Here is a 17,461-nt window from a genome sequence, read left to right as displayed (position 1 = left end):
GTGGGATCATCTAAACCTTTGACACGTGGAATTAGGATCCTCTCCGTTAAACTGACACCTCACATGGGTTTATCTAGAGATTCTCTTTAGTTAAATTCAACCAAACTAGATAATCTTTTAAAATTTCCCCAACCAAACGTTGCGTTAATGTTAATGTTATTGCCTATTGGTGGGGTGTTTTTATATGGTTATTGTTGAGGTACATAAATCTCTCTGCTCACTCGGACAGCTCTTAAAATATGTATTGCGAAATACAATTTCGAATGTTATAAAAAATTCTTATTTTCCTCACTTGACACCAATTAGTTTTTATATGAAATGGTCAAAGACTCAATTTAACAAATGATATTAAAGCCACAGTTATGCTCACTTGGACAGCTTTTAGAACATGACTTACGGAATGTAATTTTAAATGCTATAAAAAACTTTAACTTCCTACACCGAATACCAATTAGTTTTTAGAAGAAAAGGATAGACTTCCGATCCAACGATTATTTACTGCTACTGCTATAGGCTATTGGCAAGACACAGAAAAGGACATCCATTATAGTTCATGGGCCAGGGGCAGCCGCCCCACAACCCATGTTGATAGCAATTATTTTCTTTTTTTCTCTTCCATTCAAGATTATTTTGTTTGCCGTAGAGGGCACACATAGCTGATCACCTATCCGCAGCCAGCATGACAAGTTGATTCAATGTTGGCTGTAAGGATCTTTTACTGTGCTCATCATAAGATTTAACAAAAATCGATGTGTATGAGACTTATGATGAGAGATATATATACAAATAACATTTTCTATTATATATATATATATATATATATACACATCCAAGCTTACATGGATGGACCTCACTTTTGTTCCCCTGGCCTAGTCTGTAGAAAAGGACAACAAATGGGAGATTGACATGTGTATTAATTATATATATACATGTAGAGGATGGATGATATAGATAGCTATAAAAGATATATATATATATAGAGAGAGAGAGAGAGAGAGAGAGAGAGAGAGCATTTGTTTAAACGTCATTTTTGTCATTATGGTGGGTGGGAGAATTTGGGGGGTCGGACAATGTTCTCCTTCGACTTTCAAGATGGAGAACTCCAAATCTCTGCATTTTTAACCTTGGACACACTCTCCAGCACTTCGAAAGGAAGAATGTCTCCGATAACAACCACCATCTTGTTTTCCAAGTCTACTTTGTACGAGGTCACTCCTGTTTTTGAGGAGACGAAGAAAGAGATTTTCAATTTTTAAGGAGAAACATATAATGGAGTAGCAAAAACAAGCATAGTTTTATCAGGGAAATTACTATTACTCCCTCTATCAATCATGCAACGCAACTGGGTAATGACCCTCAAGCTTAACAAAGTTGCAATATGGAGTTTTAATTTATAAGCCCATTTCAATTATTTATTACTGTTCAAATTTTTCGTTAACTGACATGTAAAATATCCATTATACCCTCATAAAAATATAATTATGCCCTTAGGTAGAGAAAAAGTAAACAAATTCAGATGTTTTCTTTTTCTTTTCTTTTCTTTTTTTTTTCATAATTTTTTATTTTATGAAGGGATATTTTTGTCATTTTTGCTTTATCCGTATGATAAGATTTAATTAAAAGGGGTTCATAGATTAGAACCTCACATTGTAATTTAAGTTAAGAGAGAATATTGCAAATCACACATGATACTTCATAAATATTAGTGTAGTTTCCCCTTTTATTAGAAATATAGGCACCCCTAATTAAGGCTAACATGGGGAAGTATATTACTCTCATTTTTGTGCATTTAAATGTGCTTTTCATATGCTTCAATAGTTCAATGATTTGATGGGGTTTTTACCCACAGTCAAAAACTGCAAAACACAAACCCACAAACACCGGATTGATAATATTTTTTTTTTAGACATACCAGTTGGTTCATCTTTGGGCATCAATGTTATTCACCTTTAGATCCATTAGTTCAAAAAGGAAGGGAAAGAAATGTTGTATATGCTTGTCAAATAGATAAGGAGCAATATACTAACAAGTTTTAAAAATGTAACATGATTAGAGAAATCTTAGTATAATTTCAATCAAAGTTTGATAGCCAAAAAAAAAAAAACCATTTACATACCTTCCAGCTTTGAGATATGCTTCTCTACTTTTCTTGCACAGCCATGGCAGTGCATGGACACCCTTAGGGTCACCATCTGCATAGTAATTCATCAACAGAGAAAATTAATAAAACTCTGCCTTATTGGGTATTATCAAAACTGATTCTTCTCACCCTCTCAGCCTCTCAGGTAAAGGAAAGTATAGGGAAAAAGAACCTCACCTTGGGCTTCAATTGAAAAGCCAAGGTCTGGTTTCCAGAAACAACATCTTTCAATCTCAGTAACTGGCCTTTATCACTTGCAATCAATGGCCTTCTCTCAAACTCATCTTGGTTTTCCATGGTGTTCATGCAGAAGCAAGAGCTTGAGCAAGAAGAAAGACATAAACAATCTAACACCCTGCCAAAGCTTAGCTTCCCCATTTTCAACTAGAAGTGATCTCACTCACTGAGACAAATCTGAAGCCAAACCTTCCCAACCAATTTAACCAACTATTTCAGTGATGTGAAGCCCAAGGCAGACCAATATGAAGAGAATATTATATGAGGGTGTAAAGAAAGAAGAGGAACCAAAAGGTCAAATATTCATTGGGGAAGACAAAAGTAACACAGCACCCAATGAAGTCTAAGAAGAAGAAAAACAGCCAAGACCACCGCTATATATATATATATATAATATGACCAATTGGTCAAGAAATGTAGACGGTTTTTTTTTTTTTTTTTTTTTTTTTGGGTCAGTGACCCAAAAAGCCACTCTTAACCGTGATCACTTCAACTAGATTTGGTCATGTGATGAACTGCAAAAAGAGTAAAGACAATTCTACCATACATGCTACAAAAGCTTTAGAGGAGGAACTTCTAGTGTTTCTCAAAATGCAAAATGCATTTAAAGCGACCAAAGCCTATTTGATAAGAAAAGAGGTGAAGAGAGCAAGAAAATGGAGCACTCATGGTCTCTCCAATGGAGGAAAGAGTGACACTGAACTTTATGACATGTGATGGTGGCTAAGCCCAAGATTGAGGAAAAGAATATTTAAAGATGGGTATGGAATTTGGATGAATGAGCGTGAGAAAAGGTTAGGAAGAAGATAAGAAAAAAAAGGAATATTTGGTAACCCAACGGAGAAATAATCAAATATTTGGTAGAACTTTTCTCATCAACTATTTAAAACCCAATGAGATTAGAATAGTTTCCTCAAGTGACCTTTGGAGTGGAGTAATGCATGGATTGGATAGATTAATAATTGAAAACACGATGAGAATAGAGGCGGTTGACATATTTGTCATTGCCTTAAATATAATAGTGGCAATGGGGCAGGAGGGCTTGAATTATTGGAGGCCATGAGGTTTACCAGTGTATTTTTGAATTATTAGATGATTGAATGATTCTGTTAATTAATGGGTATTTCTTCTACAGGTTGGTCCATGTGATGATGGTTCCTTCCTTACAAGGGAAGGAGACGAATGTTTGAAAAGTAACAGTGAAGTCATGTTAGGCACGGTTGGGTCACATGACATTGGCTCTGCAACAATAAAAGTTGGATTGCAAGAGTCTCCTCATGTGGGCGTTCATTTGAATAATGTGTGTGACTCAGCCAAAAAGGAGAACAAACCTCTCGGGTTTTTTGTTCATGGCCAACTGTACTACACTACACTACAGTCTTAGTGCATGGAGCACTTCAGTTATATGGTAGAAAACGACAGCGACGACAACGTGTGGCAAACTGTAATTGGTCGTCTCCCAAATGGATCCACCAACAGAGAAACAGGGCAGGTGCTGATTGGAGAGACAAATTGACCTCCTATTCTCTCTCTCTTTACTAGGGAGTGAGATCCTCCTGTAATATCATTTTTTTTTTTCTCGTTCTTTTTTAATTCGCAAGTAAACCAACCGACAAGCTGCAAATAAAATTACGATTAAAACTATTTTCTTCTTTCTTTTTTCTGTATCTAATAAGCGTGATTGCATGCTGGATTGGCTGCAATCCACACACAATCACAAATACAATTAAGCCATATTCATGCATGCACAAGTTTCACATTTACAGATAAAACTGAGGGTACTTTTGCTGTTTTGCATATATCAATATTTATGTCGACAGCATCAGACAGTTTTAAGACCATTTCAAGAAGTAACAACTGTACGTTCTGTTCTTTTTCGATCCTTTTTTTTTTTTAATTTCGATCTTGAGATATGTGCTTTCATATCTCAAGTTTCCAAAGAATTGTAAGGTTTTAAATCCATCTCGCCAATTCAAACGTTGATTAGAAGAATTGCCATCTATGAAGCTGAAATTGCTCGCCTTTTCAACCATGGTTCTCTGCTATTTTAACTACATCATGGTGTAGGCATTTCATGTATAGCTGCATGAACAAAACAACATATAGACCAGTATTTGAGTCTGTAAGGAAAAAATATGAAAACTTTGCAATTGAAAAGTTCATGAAAATCCAAAATCCAGCAACCCAGAGTTGACTCAATAACAGCTAATGAAGCCCTTAATCATGGGTGACCAAGCATCCAAATTGAGAGAATTACGATATAGTTTCTTCAAATGTAGATGGCACTGCAAAAGAACATGTTGAGGTGTGCTTACACTGATGGTTGAGCCATGTCAAATCTATAATTCTAATAAATCGTATAAAGAAATTTAAATCTTTGCAATTGTGAAAAGAATGTGCATTGATTTTGATTGGCGAAGTTGATGGTTCAAGGGAAACAGTTATACCATTAGCAGAAAACAGTTCCCTATAAAATCCAGCCCTAAAGACAAGCTCGATTGGTGTGAATATACCTCCCACATTCCTTCAAATCCTAACCCTAGAAAAAAAGTAGAATCAAACAATATAAGTAAGAGACAAAGAGAGACCAACCATCAAGGCAAGAGAAGAAAATAAGTAAACTCATTTACCCAAACATTTATTCGCCCATGAAATTCTATAACAAAAACAAATTTATTAGACCATGCTTTCTACAGAGCTCAACAGTTTAACACGTATAAATTACCTCTAGAAGGATCACACAGACAACCTCAGAACAAAAACTCTCACCAAAGAAGATCTGACATATCATAAATGGTAAGATCTTGGAAATTCACAGAAGTCGATCAACCCAAAAGTAAATTTGCAAAAATCAACACCATACTCACCTGATTATCTGTCCACTTCCTCGTTAAAGTTCATCTGTGAATATCTGTATCATAGAATACAAAAAATAAGGGGCTGTAACACATATGTCTACATGACAGGTGCTCACACACAAACACAATGAATCAACTTGCCTCCGAGGCTTGCTATGTCGTGGGCAAACTTCTCTACTGAAAAGTTCTGCAGTTAAAATTTTCAATATCAACCAAGATAATACAATGACAGAGCAATCCAAGAAGCACTTTGTGCATACCCAAAACAAAAACGTATCGAAACTAACCACTTCTATCTTTAGGCCTATTGCCACTGCTAGGTTTGTCTGTACCAGCTATATTTCTGCACAAAAACGAACATATCATCTTCTACATCAAATATACATAAGAGATACCAACAGAAGTTGTATAGTAAGATAGGGGAAGCGTGCTTCAGAAAAAAATAAAGCACTAATGATATCACCCAAAAAATAACAGCAGGCCACGAAATTTTATTGACAAACTAAAAGAACCTGCTACACGCAATGCAAGAGTTAGAGACAAATAAAAGAACCTGCTACACGCAATGCAAGAGTTAGAGACAAATAAAAGAACCTGCTACACGCAATGCAAGAGTTAGATTCAAGAGAATGCAATAGTTAAGAAAATATAAAAGCATATTTGAAGATGCCAAGATTCTTATCTCCACCACGTCAAGTTGCATAAACAAAAAGATGGTTTAAGTTTATGAACATAATAACATCAATGTCTAATTCCCATGCAAACAATAGCACCCATTTACCAGATAGAAGGAATATTTTTTGCACAATCATGCATGTAAGAGCAAAGCAGATAATTATGACTTAATTGTATCAAACTGTCAGAATATAAATTAAATGATTAAATCATTTCTTAGAAGCTTAAGCTTTTGAGATAAGTGGTACTTTAGCATGGTATCAAAGCAAAAGTCCTGAGTTTGAACATTGTCCTAGCATTCACCTTTCATTTCAATTAATAATTACATATGTTGTACCTCACAAAATAAAGGAAAGTTTGAGCTCACACGTGAGGGAAAATGTTAAAATATAAATTAAATTATTCAATTAACCATTTCCTATCAGGTTAAACTTTTGGGATAAGTAGTAATTTAACATAAACCAACTGCCCAAAAACCCATCTATGACTCAAAACAAACCAAATTAAAACAACAAGCCAAATAGAATTAAGCTCTAAGAAGTTTTTCTTCATCTTTTTTTAATGAAGATTATTAAATCTCAATTTATCCCCTCATTATCTTTAGTTATTCAAGCCTTGACAACAGGTTTCTTATTGTGTAGATCCTTGATTGTAATCAGCAAGGAATTCCAATTTGTGACAATGGAGAGAAGTAACAATCTCTAACAGGAGAGTAGGTGAATCTTCAATAATGTAATTCAAGGGATTTCAAGCAGGAAAGAAGCCCACGTGTGTGTATTTTACAATAAAATTTTAATCTAGCTGTTGAAGTACTTAGATACATGGAAGCCTGCAGTATTACTGACCTAGAGACACCAACGGGTGACAACTGTCCCAAGGAATGAGCACGATAACCATCATTGAGAGTAACATAGGGAGCACGATATGCAGCGCCTAGAGTTCCAGCAGCACCTGTGGAGACCGGTAACCTGGATAGAACACACTCAATTATTAGGATGCTTATACTTACATATACAACAAAGCCTAAAAAATGAACAATTGGTAAATACTAAATAATGAACACATTAAGGTACAAAAACAAAAGGGACAAATGATTTCTGCAACTCATTTCAACTTAACAAATCCTCATTTAGTCATTAGAGATCATCTCAGGGATCTGATTTCAACAAGCTAAATCTGCACCATAAGAATTTTCATTAACATTTATGTGCATTACTCTGTTAAAATGAACCGAGTTTTCAAAGTTTCAGCAGTTTTATTGGCGTTATCAGGAAATAGAAACATATATTATGTACTTACAACCTAAAAAAAAAACATATACCATGAGCAGTGTTTCCAAGAATTTAACTGTATAAACTGGATACAGAAAAAATGACTTGGCAATATGAAGTAAAATGAAAAACAGGAACTTAAAAACCTGGGAAGATTTTCCATTTCTCACTATTCTGAAATAACATTATTAGGCTTATCAAGATTTTCCTTTCTATATTTACTTATATTGTCATCTTTCCAATCCACCAACTCATTTTCTTAATATATAGCAATCACCAAATGAAACAAACATAGGACAACCTTTCGTTCTGCAAAAAATTATTCTGATCCTACTTAGCCAAATCGCCCTTTTCATGAGTATTACAGGATGCTTGACATAGGAGACATCTGATACAATGTATAGCTACATTTTGGAACTCTCTTTGATGATAGAGGTAATATTAGAAGCACAATGCCTTTAGCATTAGATATCATAAAGGAATTTAAAGGGATTCCTTCTTTTTTTTTCTTTTTAACGTTTTCACAATCTTGAAATGATGTATAAACTCACATCAACAAGTGATTACAACAGCCAGCAAGAACCCACTAATCACAACAAGTAAGGATTGTTATCTTATAAGAGAAGCTGTCCTCCAAAACAGATGCAACTATTATCTTCATTTCCGCTAATCTCCCAGCCACACCCACACAACTGGTAATGGTCTTCTTGTAATTTTCGTTAATTAAGTATAATTAGTAACAGAACTTCCAAACGAGTATTGCCTAGTCAACAAAAATCTCGACCTCAACAAGTAAGTTATTCAGAAGTCCACCTTACTGAGTGGACACCATGTGACCTTCATAGAGCCTCAATGCATCTACAGGCAAGACGAAATCACAATTGTAATCAGATAATAAACATACCATGTCATCTCAGAATTTCCAATTCCAACTTGGGATTGGCCAACATATCCAGTGAAGGCCATACCAGTAGCAGGATCAGCAAGACTGCCATGATGCAGACCCCCAAGTTGCACAACTGCATTTTCAAGCATTCAAACTCAAATGAATGAAAATCCATGATAATGACTTCAGAAACACATCCACCATCCAACGGTAACTACATTCACAGAGGCGACTCTCTCTCTTCTCTCTCACTCTGCCCCAGTGCTTCAGAAACTGCACTTGCTAAGGCGTTGCTCTTTCTACTGACAAGCAAAAAAAAAGATACTATTTGCAGTTAGATGAATAATGCCAGAATACCTATGGGTACCCATCTGAAGCTTCACTAGTAATCCTCACATAATAAAAACCTCAGACAATAAGCTAACTACTTCCAGTAGTAGTAATACACATCAAGTGGGTATTTGCACCCAAAATAGTTGTAGTAATGATACAACAAGGCACCATGACATTAGTAACTCTTACTTCTGCTACAATGATAAGAAGCCAACTCAATTCTCTTCCCACTGCCAAAAAAGAGAGAAGAAAAATAAAGTGATATACCAGGCAGAAGTGCTGGAGTGGCAGCAATGTTCTGACTGCCAAGAGTCCCATCATATTGAAAGGAAACTCTTCCGCTTGGTTGAACGGCACCACTGTCTTTTCCAACCAATGCAACTCTTGATTTACCTGATTTTGGTAAAGGATCCAACTTCAATGCTTCAGATGAATCTAGTGATAAATGCGTAGATGATGCTTGAGATCCAATCCTAGGACACAAACGTAACTGCTGAGTATAATGCCTTAGAGGAGGTTGAACGATGCCTTCAGTAGGCCTTTGTCTAGCAACAGAGGGCCGTCCTGGCCGATGAACTCTTTTAACTTGGTTAGAAGATGGATTTGACTGATGAGAATTCTTTGTTAAGAGAGATAAACCCCTTCTCTGACCCTTCATCTGGGGAGATTCAGCTGTATATCCTGGGCGGTCCATTGGTGACCACAAAGGCAGATTGGTCAAATAATTGCCAGCAACTGGCTGAGTGGAATCCTCAATGCAAAGCCCATCCAGGTCCACAGAAACAGCTTGAGTCTTCCCTTGCAGAAATGTTTTGAACTGTTTATTATCCTTCAGTGGTACAGAAGTCAGATGATATATATTGGTTTTCTGTTTCCCATACTTCTCATGCCTAGAAGAACTCACAGTGTCAAACTGAGGTGAAGCAGAACATGATGCAGAAATATGCTTCTTTGCAGCAAGTGAATCAGATTGTATATTTGAAGTGTGTGACACTATTTTGGATGAATTAGTATTTGAAGCACTTCCCACGGACTTTCCAGATCTGAAAGATCAGCAATTAACAAAAATACTACAAATGCAAAGGATGGCTTTGAATATAAATTTATTACTTCCAAAATGTCAACTTACCTTTTCCACTTTGTTGGAGTGACTTCATCATTACTCTTCAGAACAGGTCTATACCTTACAGGCCCTCTCCCCCTGACAATTCTCACATTGTTACTCTTCATAACAGGTTTATACCTTACAGGCCCTCTCCCCCTTACAGTAACGGATTCATCTTGATTTACAAAGTTGTCGTGGTGCCTATACTGGTTTGCTTTAATGTACTCGCGGCCTTTGTGTTGATCCGTACTGTATCCTTGATGAGGACCCTTAGCAATCCACCTACCCTGAGAATATTTTCAGGGAAAGTGTCATCAGGGCATCTTCAAAATTGCAATTTAATTTACAAAACAACACAAGTTTTGTCTATGTGTGTGTGTGTATTTAATGTCTCAACCTCAAATTATAACGAATCAGGAAATAGAAAAACAGTATTCAGCATGTAGACAGAATTTCAATAAAATAATAACTTCCTCATTTTGTGCTTCTAGCAGAGTCATCTGTTCAAACTTGTCATGTTTCCACTGTATTTCATCTTCTGATTTCCACAAATTCCTTCCAGCAGGAGTACTCCTGAACAAAACACAAATATGTTTCAGCCACATATTACACAAGGAAGCAAAAGTGATTGGCAACCAAAACCGAAGAACGAAAAGTGATGAGCTTATTAGAAAAGAAAAATGTGAGATATGGAGACACTTCATGTGCATCCCTGTATCTTACACAATGCTTCCTACCACTTTGATGTGTTTGGCCCTGAATTTTTTTTTCCAAGTGATTCCTATCATTATGATGACAATCAACATCAACCATCAAATAAGTTCCACAAAACTCAGACACTGCAGGAGCGAAGAATGTAGGATCTACAATTATATCAATAAAAGTGGCATACGTCTCAAAAAAATGCCAAAGGAACAGCCTTATTAAGCATCAAATTTAACAGGTCAACTCACATAAAGCATGTCATCTTACTTGAAAATCACATGGCTTCCCTCAAGAGTTATCATTTCAGAAAATCACATATTCGATGAAAGAAAATACAGTGCTAAACTACATCACAACTCTTGATCAATTTAAGAAAGGAAGGCTGGGAAACGAAAGCGTGAAATATAAACAAATGACAAAAATTGAGCTGCCATACAATACAATAATGGATTAATATTTACAACATTACTAAGGTTGCCGCATACATACACCTCACTTGAGACTCGAAACAAATTATCATATCACAATTACTCCAATTAGATGGCATCAATTGCTCTCTCATCTCTAAAACCAACAGTCCCTCACATCACAACATTATATGCATATAATTGGACATGGAGAGAAAAGAAAACTCTTAAGTCATCAAGTATGGAAAAGATCAATTACTTGTACCGACTCCAATCCCTTCAACGTATAAAGCATTCTAAACCCTACAAACAACAACATCAACTCTGTATCAACCAGAGAAAGAGTAACATCCGAATGTAACAAACACATAGACACACACACATATATACAAATGTACATATATAAACATCCAAATAACACATTCATGAATTTATTCATAAATATTCATATAGACATATTCATACATACATACATTTACACACACATATTAGTACAATAAAATCAATGAAAATTCAAGAAAAAAAAATTATAGTACCTGCGCTGGCCACGGCAGCTATCTCTATACCTATCGCAGTGCATGTAATACTTTCCGAGCGCCACCTCTGAAACTTCACCTTCACCATCTTGCCCGTCACGTTCGACCTCTTCTTCCATTTCTTCTCCAAGCTCGTCTATGTAAGACACTTCGGCGCTGTCCTCCGGTGCTCCACCTAGAGTGTCCGATTCGCGGTGCCTTTCTCTCTCTTCCTCTCCTTTGCTATCTTCGTTGTCGTCGCTTGCTTCTCCTCTCCGCATTGTCCAGTGCAACACCGCGTCCTCCTCCGAAGCGCTCTCGTACTCTGCCTCTTCCATTCTGCCTTCTTCCACAACCGCCATTGAACCTAATTCCAGGACTTCGTTCCAAAAACACAAACAAAAAAAATCCAACAAACGGTACAAACCCTAACTTCGTGACTCCATTTCTATGTTAAAAGCAAATTTGAAGACGCACATATACATTTTAGAGCAGAGTTTTAAAAACTCTGCGAGAGTTATTTTTTTGGTTTTCATTTTATTTCGTTCTTTCATTTTCTGCTACAGTGCACAGTGTACAGCCTGTACATGAACGAAGCGAAGTAGGCGAGAGTATCAGTCGGTTTTTTGTCTCTTGCTCACCGGAGAGAATGAAGGTCTGCGCCGTATACTGTAGACATGCACTTCGGACCCCCCTCCCTCTAGGCCTCTGTTTGTTATGTCGGTTTGGCACCAAAAGTAGCCGCCAGCTCAGCATCTGCGATGATACTCTGGGCCCATCAAAATCCGGATAAGGGACCCTCCATCCGGCTTTTTGCTGGGCTTGTACAGGTGGCGGTACACTATACTGTTTTGTGGAGTACGGGTTTGGGCTATGAGCTGGCCCGAAAATAATCCGTATAAAATATCAATTAATTACTCTAAAAAGTGGTGTCTCGTACTCTTTCAACTCTTTTTCCTTCTTCCTGGATCTCTCTCCTCTCTGGCAGCCACAAGTGGTGCAGGTGTCTTGCGGTGGCGCAGCTTGGAAGCTACAAGCGTCGTGCATGGCTGGCTAAGATAAATTTTATCAAGTAATATTAGGGTTATATTTCTAATTTTAATTATATTTAGTTTTAATTAGGGAAATCATGTCACAACCTACTCATGCTTTGACCTCTTTTTTAACATTGAGACATCATGTTTTCTTTTTTTTTTTGTCATGAGACATCATGTTTTAATGTGATGAAATCAAGACCCATGCTTTGAATATCTGTGTAAATTAATCGAGATCTCCGTCAGTATTTTTTTTTCGTCAAATAGATAACCTAAACGGTATGAAAATACAATTATGCCCCTCAGTTTAATTTTTTTTAAAAAATGTAGCTGGCAATTGGCATTGGTTGCTAGTACGGAGTACGGAGTCGAGTACCCAATGGAACAGTAAGTTACTATTCATAAAAATAATTTAAAAAAAAATTAAAATTCTAAATGTTCATATTATTTACATCAAATTAATAATTTTTTATTACTATTCAAATAAAAAAATTATTACAAACAAATTTTTTTCAGTGCTAGCCTAGGCCTTGTTTGTTCAAGACTGGCCCGATATATTTTGAAGCCTTACGCAAAAAGTTTAAGCGGAGCTTTTTTTTTTTAATAATATTTATTTAATTTATTTTAATATTAATTATATTTTTATTTAAAAATCATTCTTCTTGCTTTTTAAAATTCAAAATTACTGATTAAGTTTTTATATTCAAGATTTTCTAATATCATTTTTTTCAATTGATAATATGGCTAATCCATTTAATCTCTCTTGTGACATTGTTGATCTTAGGTAAGATTTTATCAATTTTAAATTTTAATTTTAAAAAACTTCTTTATGCATAAGCAATATAACAGATATTGTCAATAGAATTCAAATTTGAATAAGGCTTGAATAGGGATATAGAGAGAAAAATGAAAATTTATAAAGAGATGAGTTTGTAATTGGATAAAATATTTTAGAAACTTTCCATGGTCTAGCATTTATTTATTTACTTTTTTCCATTTGATTTTAAACGTTAGACACAATCTTTGAAACTTGATCATTTTCAGTTAGTTATATTTGAGGGTTATGTTTGTCATTTCATAAGGCCAAATAATAATAATAATATCTACGATTATATTTTATTTAAGAATATCTTTATTGTTATTTGATTCCCTTATATATTGATATCAATTTTTTAAACCTTATTTATTTCAGAATGTCAAAGAATCAAATGATATTAATGCCTTTTTGAAATTAAGTAGGGGGCCTTAATTTAAGCATATATGTTGACAGTGTTTAAATTTTTATTTTTTATTTTTATGGAAACGGGAATTAAGTGTTGATTTTTTTTTTTTTTTATGGAAATTGTTTTATTATGTTCATTAATTGGTGGCCCTATTAAATTGTGACATTTTTTAAATTACTTATTTACCATGATTATAGACCTTAATTAAAGAGTATGGAGGGGTAATAAGGTTTTTAATTTTTTTTTTTTTTTATGGACACTTTTTTTAATTGAGGGCCTTATTAAATTGAGGGCCCTAGGCGACCGTTTAACTCACCTAGTGGTTGAGACGGCTCTATGATAGTTTGTTAAACAACACCCCCTTCCCAAACACTATTAATTTCATTTTCCAAAAAAATTAACATTAAAACTTTATCACTTTTATATCACATCATTTACTTTTTACTACTATTCAAATAAAAAAATCACTACAAACAAAATTTTTTCACTTTTCAATACAATTTTTTCACTTTTCTATACCAATCATCATTTTCTTTTTATTTTTTATTTTTATTGTAAACAGTGCCATAAAAAAGCCATATTGTTTGCCAAACACTACCCTAGTTTCGATTGTAGCTAGGCGTCATGCTTACCCCTAGCAGCATGGTTGGTTAATAGTACCCAAGGTTAGGCTATATAAAGGTGTTTTTACCCTGCCCAACCTTTTTTTGGAACTATTTTGCTTTTTTTTTGTCTTTTTTTTTTTTTTTTTGTGTGGCCTTTTTCACTTTTTTATTTAACTGGCATAATTGTATTTAATAGGGTGTAAAAAAATGTTTATGATGCCACACCATTGTAATTAATTTTATAATTTAGAAGATTGTTTTGCTCAAAATGATCTTATAGTTATTAATCCTTTGAAAACATGTACAAGTTGATATATATTTTATGTGACAAATAGGTGGAGTTCTAGCCTTCTAGGGACCTTGGATTTGAAATCTTCTTGTTTTATTCATAAAATAAATCATTGTTGTTGTTGTTTTTTTTAAAGTAATTGTATAATGCAGCACATCCTGACAAATCTCTAGTGCAATATGCTGCACTTTGACGTGCATGTGACACATGATGGTCAATTTTGATTCCAACTTTCATGTTACAAAACACGCTTCATGCTCCAATCGATCCTATAAAGCAAGAAATTACTAATTACAGGTCGACTTTCAGGTTGGATTTGTCGGTTTGTCGGCTTTTTTAAATTTTGTTAATGTCACCATCTGTTTTGCTTATACATGGCCCCTATCAGCTTTCTAAATTGTAATTATATTGATTTAACCAGATTCGAACTTAAATTAGAAGCTATAATTTGAATAGGGTAAATTGCAGGAAGAGAGTATGTTTGTTAATAAGTTTTGGTAGGTGATTTTGTTTATAGTTTGAAAAAGTGTTTTTTAATGTAACACAAAGATGAAAAATGGTTTTGATTGTTTTATTTTTTAGGTTGTTTCATCTCTCTTTCTTTAATATTTTTAATAGTCATTTATTACAATTTTACTAATATAGGAATCTAAACATTAATCTTTAAGAAACTGAAAAATGTTAAATGATACTTGTCAAAGTAGGTTGAAGAAAATTTATTTCAACCCAGTTTAGAGGAAATTTGGGTCCCTTTTATTGTTTTACATGTTTACACAAGGAAAATGAAAGGATGAAGGATATTCGAATTAGTAATCTCCCATTCATGAGGCGTGATGCCTAAACCGATTGAGCTACCACTAGACTATTTAGAGCTTGTTTGAGATTGCGTTTGAGGGTCCTAAAAGTACTTTTAGCACTAAAAAAGCTCGTTTGAATAAAAAAGTATTCATTTGGTAAAAAAATTAAAAGCACTTTTAAAAGTCTAAAAAGCCTAAAAATGGCCAAAATGCATTTTTGGCAAAAACTTAAAAATGAAGCTTTTGCCCGAAAACTATTTTTGACTTAAAAACTATTTCTCAAACGAAATCCCAATCAGAATCTTAAATATCTTTGTTCATATTTAATTTTATAATTATATCAAATCTCCTTACATAAAAATCTTTAACTCTATATTCTTCTTTCTTTTTTGAAATCAACTCTATATTCTTCTTGAAACAAGATCTTTTCCATTTAAAGTGAATAGAGATTATGGTTTAGATTAAATCTTACATCTAACAGTGTTGTGTTATTTACAAATTTTAAATAATATGACAATATATATATAAAATTAAATATTATAAAATATAATTTAAATTATATAATAATTTTCTTCATTTAAAGGGAAATCATCTTTGCAGGTCAGAAGCTTGGTGGAATAGATTTCAGGCGCCAATGAATGGTTTGGTTTCCATCGAAATACAATAAAAAGTGTAGTGAAACAAGATGGAAATGGAATTATGAATTTTGACATGCAGCTTTCTAGAAGCATTTTCAATTAACTCAAACGCACGGAAAATGTAGATTTGATTGAAACATAAGCAATCTAAGTACAACGCGCCAAGTTATTCAAATTTGGTGGCCAGAGGTGAGATGGATCACATAACTAATTCCTTAAAAACTATGGACCTAACGAGAACAACAATAAAATTGCACGATACGCTTTATATTTATTGATAAAACGGTGAGTGACGGGTCAAATATAGCCATATAGGTAGGACATGGAGGAATTACGTTTTAAGTTTCCTTAGCATGCATATATATGCACCATTGAGAAAATAAAAACAACAAAAATTATAATTAAAAAAAAAAAGGTAGGAATGGGCAATAATTTGTGGCTATTATATTTTTACGGCACATGCATGTTGAAAACCAATGACAAGAAAGTCATTGACGGTGGAAAACTGCAGACGCTCCTTCAAACCTAGTTGAGTCATAGCCTGACTTAGAGCCTGTTTGAGATTGCATTTGAGAAATAGAGCTTTTAAGTCAAAAAGTGTTTTTTGGCAAAAACTTCATTTTTAAGCTTTTGCCAAAAGTGTGTTTGGTCATTTTTAGACTTTTTTAGACCCTTAAAAGCTATTTTAATTTTTTTATCAAACGACTATTTTTGTTCTTCAAACGAACTTTTTGAGTGTTAAACGCACTTTTAGGTCCCTTAAATATAATTATAATAGGCCCTTAGTCCTACCAGGAGATTAGTAGGACCCAAAGCCGCTAACACTAATCAGGCTAGTGTGAGAATTTTCATTATGATATTTAAACTCACGCCTTAATGTGTGTCCAACCACTCCGGTGTTTCCTTTAGACTATTTCTACATGAGGAATAGTCGATTGAAATAAATAATTTGGCTCTGTTCAATTGTGTATTTTAGAGATTTTTTTCTTTCTTTTTAATTTGTTTTAACATGATACAAATATAAAAATAATTATAAGTGTTTTATGTTTTGGATTGTTTGTTAATGTAAAAAAAAAAAGTATAAATAAAAGAAGGAAGTGTTATTAAGCTATACTCATTTAGCAAAGAGTTGAGAAAGGGGTGGACTATGAAAATTAATTTGCAATATGCATGAAAATGAAAACAAATGCCTTAAAAATGCTTCAACTATAAGCATCTCTTGTTATTCCTTTACTAATGATCAAGTTTTACAATTTGGGATGTTATATACCCCTTGTCTGCTTTATATCACATTTCAACCACACAATCATTTTTACATGCTTTTTTTATTTGTATCCTTTGATAGGGGAGAATCTTTGATCAACAAGTTATGAATTTATAAAAGAATCTTAACTATTGTGAGTTCCAGACATTAATTTTCAAGCTTCATGCCAACCAATTGGAATTGCAATGAAATAGGTTTGATATATAGGTTTCTAATGTGTCCCAATGAAAACAAAGTTTGAGATTTCTTAAAGAAATTTGGCTTCAAAATTTAAAGGAAAAACTTCAGAAAACTCTCTCAACTTCCATGCATTTTAAAAGTGCCTCAAAAAATTTAAAAATTCTTAATTAAGGGTATTAAACCTTCAATCTATTTCAATTACCTCATTTTGTTATAATTTTTCATTAAATATTGTCAAAATTTCTAAAGTACCCATGTTCAGAAATTGAAAGCTTTTAAACTGTAAAGGATATCATCAA

At 34.1% G+C, this 17,461-nt stretch overlaps 2 protein-coding genes across 3 annotated transcripts; both read right to left on the bottom strand.

Annotated features, from left to right (window-relative positions):
* Positions 1–982: 982 nt before the first annotated feature.
* LOC132166256 (Heavy metal transport/detoxification superfamily protein) lies at positions 983–4,419 on the bottom strand. Of its 2 annotated transcripts, XM_088511801.1 has the most exons (4): positions 4,346–4,419; positions 2,318–2,566; positions 2,117–2,192; positions 983–1,215 (listed from the first exon to the last, which is right to left on the bottom strand). In XM_088511801.1, the coding sequence occupies exons 2-4, from the start codon at positions 2,516–2,518 to the stop codon at positions 1,088–1,090; spliced, it is 405 nt and encodes a 134-aa protein (XP_088367927.1). In that variant the 5' UTR covers positions 2,519–2,566; positions 4,346–4,419; the 3' UTR covers positions 983–1,087. The 2 variants fall into 2 exon arrangements, with proteins under 2 accessions (XP_088367927.1, XP_059433024.2); XM_059577041.2 differs by lacking the exon at positions 4,346–4,419 and having other exon boundaries at positions 2,318–2,759.
* Positions 4,420–4,830: 411 nt separating this feature from the next.
* On the bottom strand, positions 4,831–11,654 carry LOC132166255 (protein MLN51 homolog). The gene is made up of 10 exons (XM_088511800.1): positions 11,154–11,654; positions 9,976–10,078; positions 9,530–9,792; positions 8,668–9,443; positions 8,086–8,200; positions 6,756–6,878; positions 5,523–5,578; positions 5,377–5,422; positions 5,245–5,288; positions 4,831–4,916 (listed from the first exon to the last, which is right to left on the bottom strand). The coding sequence occupies exons 1-9, from the start codon at positions 11,492–11,494 to the stop codon at positions 5,249–5,251; spliced, it is 1,863 nt and encodes a 620-aa protein (XP_088367926.1). The 5' UTR covers positions 11,495–11,654; the 3' UTR covers positions 4,831–4,916; positions 5,245–5,248.
* Between the last annotated feature and the right edge of the window lie 5,807 nt (positions 11,655–17,461).

The sequence above is a fragment of the Corylus avellana genome, chromosome 11 (assembly GCF_965113065.1).
Source record: "Corylus avellana chromosome 11, dhCorAvel1.hap1.2, whole genome shotgun sequence".
NCBI classification, from domain to species: Eukaryota; Viridiplantae; Streptophyta; class Magnoliopsida; order Fagales; family Betulaceae; genus Corylus; species Corylus avellana.
Note: the sequence above shows the minus strand (reverse complement) of the source record. Positions and strands in the feature narration are given on the sequence as shown.

Bases quoted from the DNA above. Each gene is read 5' to 3' on its own strand.
- LOC132166256 (XM_088511801.1), bottom strand. From the start codon at position 2,518: ATGGGGAAGCTAAGCTTTGGCAGGGTGTTAGATTGTTTATGTCTTTCT. The intron at 2,193-2,317 runs GTGAGGTTCTTT...ATTACTATGCAG, and splicing joins CTTTTCAATTGAAGCCCAAG to ATGGTGACCCTAAGGGTGTC. The intron at 1,216-2,116 runs GTATGTAAATGG...CCTCAAAAACAG, and splicing joins GCATATCTCAAAGCTGGAAG to GAGTGACCTCGTACAAAGTA.
- LOC132166255 (XM_088511800.1), bottom strand. From the start codon at position 11,494: ATGGCGGTTGTGGAAGAAGGCAGAATGGAAGAGGCAGAGTACGAGAGC. The intron at 9,793-9,975 runs GTTATTATTTTA...AAATATTCTCAG, and splicing joins TAGAAGCACAAAATGAGGAA to GGTAGGTGGATTGCTAAGGG. The intron at 5,579-6,755 runs GTCAGTAATACT...GTTTTTGTGCAG, and splicing joins TCACCCGTTGGTGTCTCTAG to AAATATAGCTGGTACAGACA.